The sequence below is a fragment of the Myxocyprinus asiaticus genome, chromosome 2, assembly GCF_019703515.2.
Source record: "Myxocyprinus asiaticus isolate MX2 ecotype Aquarium Trade chromosome 2, UBuf_Myxa_2, whole genome shotgun sequence".
Taxonomy (NCBI): domain Eukaryota; kingdom Metazoa; phylum Chordata; class Actinopteri; order Cypriniformes; family Catostomidae; genus Myxocyprinus; species Myxocyprinus asiaticus.
In genome coordinates this window covers 43,072,621-43,080,415 of record NC_059345.1, presented here as the reverse complement: position 1 = coordinate 43,080,415, position 7,795 = coordinate 43,072,621, and the positions used below count along the sequence as shown (strand labels likewise).

Sequence of the window (7,795 nt, the reverse complement as noted above, 5' to 3'; positions counted from 1 at the left end):
TCGCGCGAAAACTGACACGTGTCACACCCGAAATAAACGTCCCGCCCTGTGATTGGTGGAGCTAAAATGGGCGTAAATACGTAAAATAAAATACGTAAACGTTGATCAAATTCTCACTAAATATATATTTATTAAAATAGTACTATATGTGTTCGACAGAAGTAGACATTATTAAAATATTCAGTGCAATAAAAAGTGGTTCAGGAGAAGAGAAAGTTGTTAAATGGTTGTTTCTTAATAAATAGAATGATGTGCTGAGAAGTCTCCACAACCCATCCCTGTCTATCAGTGTAAATAAATTATTTTTTATTTGCAATGTTATTTCTACAGAGTTTTATAAGTGAAAAGAGCTTTCAAGCTCGGCGTGAGGCGGAACAACAGCAGCAGCAGTCACATGACTGGATACATTCACAGGGGCTGATCCAGTGTTTCCTCTAACATACCTGATAATCATGGTGAGATATTACAATAATCGTACTCATACAGTGTGTGATACATGCTTTATATGTGCCGTTAAATCGTTTACAGTTGTAATGGTGGCAGGTGGGCAGCGAGAGCTCCTATTTTGCGTCTGTGCAAGTTAGCCATTAGCATTAGCATTAGAGATGCGGAGGCCGAACTACTACATTAATATTTGTATTTTATCAGTTTTGTTTTATTCCTCAAGTGCTTAACATCCGGCCTGCTGTTTCTGGTCACTTGCAGTCAGTGGGGTTTACTGTCATTAAGAGTCACAGGTCTTGTGTAAGATGCTAATTCAGCTAGCGTTAGCTTTATCCTATTTACAGGTATATTTATGTAAGCGGTTATGATTTATCTTAATCCAGTTGCTAAAATACGCTTGTACGCCGTTCTTGATTACATGGGCATTATATAAATTTGATATAAAAATAATTTGTATTGAAAGCATGCTGATGGTGGTTCATATCACTCACTTACTGTCTTGAGTTATTATAAGCTAACGGGTTCATTCATTTCAGTTGAAACCGGATTTCAATATTTTAGGATTACTGTTCACCTTAACGGTTTGAAAAGGGTCTTTAATGTGAAGTGTGACTGTTTATTACTGACAAAAGGGTTCATTTGGAGGAGGGGGTCTTACGTCTGTCAAGCCCCTTTAATTCCCAACCTGCAGACCACTGACACTTCTATTATATTTTCTCATAATTTAATATTTACTGAACACAGTCACAGGTAATATTTGTGAACACATACTCTCAATTACTTTATAAAAGTGAGCAGTGACATTACTTTTAACTGTAAAAGGGTAGTTGTTATTGCATTTCAAGCAGTGACAGCAGTGTGATGCATAAAGTGCAACATGCTATACTGTCTAAAATTATATTTTTTTAAATTCAGTTTGAAAATAAATTTGTCACCCCTTCAGGACCATTTAAGTGAACTGCAAAACAGCTAAGTGATTAAAGTGACAGCTACATGATTAAAAATAGTGAAAGAAAACTTAAAGTTTCACCAGTCACAGGGAGAGTGTTTGAAAATACACTTTCCTGTATACATGTGTAAACATTTTAAGGTAAAAAAAAAACAAAACACATAATGAGTTGACAATGTGGCCATGGACAATTTTTGTTTTTATTAACACTAAGATTTGAGGTTAAAATGTATGTTAATGTATAAGCAGTAAGTGTATATATTAGGTCCTGTAACTTGTCATTATTTACACAAGGGTTCTTACAATACCAAACTTTCAGTAGTCGGTACTGATACTGGTTAAATTTCACGATTCTGTATACCAATTTTGATACCACAGCAAAAATACATAATATTCTATGCTGTTGAGCACACTTTTTTAGCCTATTTAAAAAGTTAAATATCAATGTAAATAATAAAGTAAAACAAATCCTACTGAAATCTTTTTTTATTTTTCCCTAAATCCCATGTTTTCTGTTTTAGTTTTTCTGAATTCCATGTTTTAAAGTTTAATTTCATCATCAAAATGGGGTCTAATTAAATTAATTGAGAGAACAAAAACCAATTACTGTTTCCTCTAACCTACCTTCAACATACCATTGCATTTTGTACCAAATGAAGTGCTTCAGTAAATATCCTCACAGCATAATCTACAACACAACATTTATTTCTTATTTTGGCTTTTATTTTGACATCAAGGCTTTTTGGTTTCTGTGTGTTTTTGACAGAAAAGCGGTTGATTATTAAAGCGCAAATGCTGCAATTTCATTAGCTAAATATACACTCACCGAGCACTTTATTAGAAACATTATAAAGTGCCCGACATGGTCTTCTGCTGTTGTAGCCCAACTGCCTCAAGGTCCGATGTGGTTATCTTAGTTACTGTAGCCTTTCTGTCAGCTCGAACCATTCTGGCCATTCTCTGTTGACCTCTCTCATCAACAAGGCATTTCTGTCCACAGAACTGCTGCTCACTGGATGTTTTTTGTTTTTGGCACCATTCTGAGTGAACTCTAGAAACTGTTGTGCGTGAAAATCCCAGGAGATCAGCAGTTACAGAAATACTCAAACCAGCCCGTCTGGCACCAACAATCATGCCACGGTCGAAATCACTGAGATCACAATTTTTCCCCATTCTGATGATTGATGTGAACATTAACTGAAGCTCCTGACCCGTATCTGCATGATTTTATGCACTGAACTGCTGCTACACGATTGACTGATTAGATAATGTGTACAAGTCTTCCTTATAAAATGCTCTGTGAGTGTATAGTCTGCATGTGCAGCGCACTTCATAGAGAACAGGTGCTCTGATTTGTCATCTCCTACAACATGCACAGCACGAATGATGTTTAAAATGTGGAGTTTTCAATAGATGAGAGTCTTCACACATTCACTTTGATGCACGCAGGACATGCAGATTAAATCGCAGTCTTTCGCGGTTTAATAATCACACAAAGACACATCACAAATTTAATTTGATTAATTGGGCATTGATTTTTTTCCCAAACATGTCAAATTCGTGTGTGTGCTTTTGAAAGCAGTTGTGTGTCAGTCAGACAGTGCGTGGGTATCGAAATGAGTTGGTATACTGGCTGTACTGAAGAAACAGTGGTATCATGACATCTTTTTTATTTTAGTATCGAATTGATACCAAAGTACCAGCACTATTGACATCCCTTATTTACACCGTTTTTAATCACCTTTTTGCCCATACTAGTTCATTTTAATTTGTCCTGTGGTGTGACATGAATATCTTAGAGTACACATATTCCTGTACACTCAATATAATATGAGGTCATAAAAGCTACATGTATAAGAATTATAAAAGAAAATTATAATTATAAAAAATAGTTTTTGATGAAGTTTAGTTTGCCATACTTCAGGACTTGTGAACTACCAAAAATTATTTTATTTTTGTACTAATTAATAGTAATTTGTCACATAAGATCCTGTTTTGATTGTCTGAGTCCACTGTGTTCTCATTTTCCCAGCCTACCACACAGCAGTCTCCCCAGGATGAGCAGGAGAAGCTTTTGGATGAAGCTGTGCAGGCTGTGAAGGTCCAGTCATTTCAAATGAAGCGCTGTCTGGTGAGTTGAGTACATGCGTGTTTTCAGTGTCCACAACATGCTGCTAACCTGCACCCTGAGGCCTTATAAATATGTTAATATTCATAGCATTGTGATGCCTCTTGCTTTGGACATTCTGGAAGATAAGTTGTGATAAGTCATTATTCTTATTCTCATGGTACTGTGTAAGCTTGACTTTTACTCTGTTTATGAACTTTTATGTCCTCCATCCAGGACAAGAATAAGCTGATGGATGCCCTGAAACATGCCTCAAATATGTTGGGGGAGTTGAGGACTTCTATGCTTTCTCCCAAGAGCTACTATGAACTCTGTATGTGTTTTATTTGATATCATAGGCTTTATGTATGTAAAAAATCAAAAAACAAAAAAACAACACAGAATATACGTTTAAGGGTAAAAATGCATTAAAAAGAATTAAGCAAAGTTTGAAAATTAAAGAACAATTAATACATTCTTCAGTGCTGTAAAAAAGGATTCCAGAACTGCCTTTAGCCATGTTATCTGTTTTTATTTCATTTATGTATTTATTTTCTAAATTCCTGTTGTAGACATGGCCATCTCAGATGAGCTGCATTACCTGGAGGTCTATTTGACAGATGAGTTTACCAAAGGCCGTAAGGTGGCTGACCTCTATGAGCTTGTTCAGTATGCAGGAAACATCATTCCTAGACTGTGAGTATCTCAGCAATCTCTTGAGACACTATAACCACAATATGAAACTTTCAAGAGGTTGGAACGTATTGAATTGACCAACATTTTGAACATTAAATATAATTGCCAACCGATCGAATTGTGTACCTTTGGTGATCTTATTAAGATCCTGACTGCCACTGGCACCAGATCAATATTCAGTTTTAGCTCTCGCTCAATACATTGTCTCCTGCAGATTCTTTCTCCCACTCTTTCTCTCCCTTTGACTGACTTGGTAGAGAGTCACTACTTCATCTAACATGTTATTTCTATTCACTCATTCTGTTATCCAGTGTATTGTTTATTAACACTAAATATGCCCTGGCCTGATTGTGCAAAATTTGTTTACTAACTTGAAAGTGCAGAATCACGAAGTTTAAAGATTTGCCGGTGATACTGATTTGTTAAAACAATTGTGTAACCTAAAGGAAGAGGAAAATCATGCATAATAGTCACTCACAATCAGAACATGGTTTCTATAAGCTCTTGATTGAAGAGTTTAGCCTGTGGACTGGCTGTTAAAAGAAATAATGCAGTGCTCAAAACATTTGAAATAATAAGGAGCAATTAAATATGTAATAAATTGTCATGGGTGTGTAAAATAGGCATAACCTGATCTCACCTTGATGTGTAAAACTACTGAGGGATCTTTAGGACTGGGTTGATACATACATATATCGTGAAAATTTCTCTCATGATATTGTATCGATACTTTTGATCCCTGTATATTGATGAATATTTGTGTATGTGGTTGGCGATACCCAGCCCTAGTGATCCTGTAGTTTAAAGCCTCCAGGTGGGCTTACTTAGACTGCACCTGCCTTAATAGACAAGTAGAGATGTCAAAGCAAAAGAGGAGAACTCCAGTAAGAAACCGTCATGTTCTTGGCAAGCCCTTTGAAGCTGAATGGAGCTAACCTTCAAAGCTAGTTCTGTTGTGTCTTTGATGTGGGTCTTTGGCACAGCTTAGCCATATTATTTGAGTTTCATTGTAAGATATAAAAATAAAAATTGTTATGTGTAGTATTCTGGCTCTTAAGAGATCTGTGTTAATGAAAGCTAAGTAAGTTTGTAATTCGTTCTAGGTGAAAAAGAGTGAGAGGATGGTTGGAAAGATGTTTGTTTTGTACAGTGCTGCTTTTTTGCCTCCTTATCTTTAATGATGGAGACTAGAGTATTCTGTTTGTATGCTGTTAACAAATTGGTGGAGCGCATTTGTTCGGTGATGTTTTTATTTTATTTTTTGTCAGGTACCTCTTTGGAACTAGAAAAAAAATAGTTTTTGTTTCTGTTGAATACTAAAAAAAAGCTTTTTGTTGAAAAACAGACAATTACAATATAATCTGCATTTATTCTGCTACATTTGACTGTTTTGTTGAATAATAAAAGAAGGCAAGTTACATCATTGAAGAAAAGTTGCAAATACTTTTTATATTTAAAATTTTTGGAGGTCTTCTGTGGAACAGTTTTGTCCCTGAAAAAGAACAAGAATGTACAGTATACCATGCAACTCGTGCACAGTCTTCCAAATCTTCTGAGGCTGTAGAGTAGCTTTGTGTGAGGAAAATATAAAAAATGTAATTGTTATTCACTGAAAGTCTTGTGGTCCACCATTCAAAACTGGCGTCTTCATTATACACATGAGAACATAATCTTTTGTCAGATTTGAATGTGCAGACAGAGTTTTATGATAAGTCACTGTGTTGAAACAGGCAGTAAAATCAGAACAAAGGGCCTCATTCATGAAACACGGGTGGGAAGAATTTTTGTGTAAATTGTTTGGAAAGGCGTTTTGATGTACAGGTGCATCTCAATAAATTAGAATGTCATGGAAAAGTTCATTTATTTCAGTAATTCAACTCAAATTGTGAAACTCGTGTATTAAATAAATTCAGTGCACACAGACTGAAGTAGTTTAAGTCTTTGGTTCTTTTAATTGTGATGATTTTGGCTCACATTTAACAAAAACCCACCAATTCACTATCTCAAAAAATTAGAATACATCATAAGACCAATAAAAAAATATTTTTAGTGAATTGTTGGCCTTCTGGAAAGTATGTTCATTTACTGTATATGTACTCAATACTAGGTAGGGGCTCCTTTTGCTTTAATTACTGCCTCAATTCGGCGTGGCATGGAGGTGATCAGTTTGTGGCACTGCTGAGGTGGTATGGAAGCCCAGGTTTCTTTGACAGTGGCCTTCAGCTCATCTGCATTTTTTGGTCTCTTGTTTCTCATTTTTCTCTTGACAATACCCCATAGATTCTCTATGGGGTTCAGGTCTGGTGAGTTTGCTGGCCAGTCAAGCACACCAACACCATGGTCATTTAACCACCTTTTGGTGCTTTTGGCAGTGTGGGCAGGTGCCAAATCCTGCTGGAAAATGAAATCGGCATCTTTAAAAAGCTGGTCAGCAGAAGGAAGCATGAAGTGCTCCAAAATGTCTTGGTAAACGGGTGCAGTGACTTTGGTTTTCAAAAAACACAATGGACCAACACCAGCAGATGACATTGCACCCCAAATCATCACAGACTGTGGAAACTTAACACTGGACTTCAAGCAACTTGGGCTATGAGCTTCTTTACCCTTCCTCCAGACTCTAGGACCTTGGTTTCCAAATGAAATACAAAACTTGCTCTCATCTGAAAAGAGGACTTTGGACCACTGGGCAACAGTCCAGTTCTTCTTCTCCTTAGCCCAGGTAAGACGCCTCTGACGTTGTCTGTGGTTCAGGAGTGGCTTAACAAGAGGAATACGACAACTGTAGCCAAATTCCTTGACACGTCTGTGTGTGGTGGCTCTTGATGCCTTGACCCCAGCCTCAGTCCATTCCTTGTGAAGTTCACCCAAATTCTTGAATTGATTTTGCTTGACAATCATAAGGCTGCGGTTCTCTCCGTTGGTTGTGCATCTTTTTCTTCCACACTTTTTCCTTCCACTCAACTTTCTGTTAACATGCTTGGATACAGCACTCTGTGAACAGCCAGCTTCTTTGGCAATGAATGTTTGTGGCTTACCCTCCTTGTGAAGGGTGTCAATGATTGTCTTCTGGACATCTGTCAGATCAGCAGTCTTCCCCATGATTGTGTAGCCTAGTGAACCAAACTGAGAGACCATTTTGAAGGCTCAGGAAACCTTTGCAAGTGTTTTGAGTTGATTAGCTGATTGGCATGTCACCATATTCTAATTTGTTGAGATAGTGAATTGGTGGGTTTTTGTTAAATGTGAGCCAAAATCATCACAATTAAAAGAACCAAAGACTTAAACTACTTCAGTCTGTGTGCATTGAATTTATTTAATACACGAGTTTCACAATTTGAGTTGAATTACTGAAATAAATGAACTTTTCCACGACATTCTAATTTATTGAGATGCACCTGTACATTTTCAGATTCATGGAAGTTTTTGTATTTTGCTTTTTAAATGTTAGTTGGTACGAACAGATTTACTCCTGCTCCCGACCACGTGTAAATCGTGCATAAGACATCTGAATGTGTTGTGTTCTTTCAGGCAAACAGACTACATTTTGATAGAAGGTAAATAAGTATTGAAAAAATTAACTAATAATTAAATGAGTGAAA

General features: G+C 36.6%; 1 protein-coding gene across 1 annotated transcript in view; it reads left to right on the top strand.

The window, feature by feature from the left end:
- LOC127451665 (vacuolar protein sorting-associated protein 35-like) overlaps positions 1–7,795 on the top strand; it is a 63,421-nt gene that overhangs the window by 7,161 nt on the left and 48,465 nt on the right. Inside the window, 5 exon segments of the mRNA XM_051716519.1 lie at positions 331–415; positions 418–455; positions 3,426–3,524; positions 3,738–3,834; positions 4,073–4,196. Of these exon segments, the coding sequence (XP_051572479.1) occupies positions 331–415; positions 418–455; positions 3,426–3,524; positions 3,738–3,834; positions 4,073–4,196 (443 nt within the window).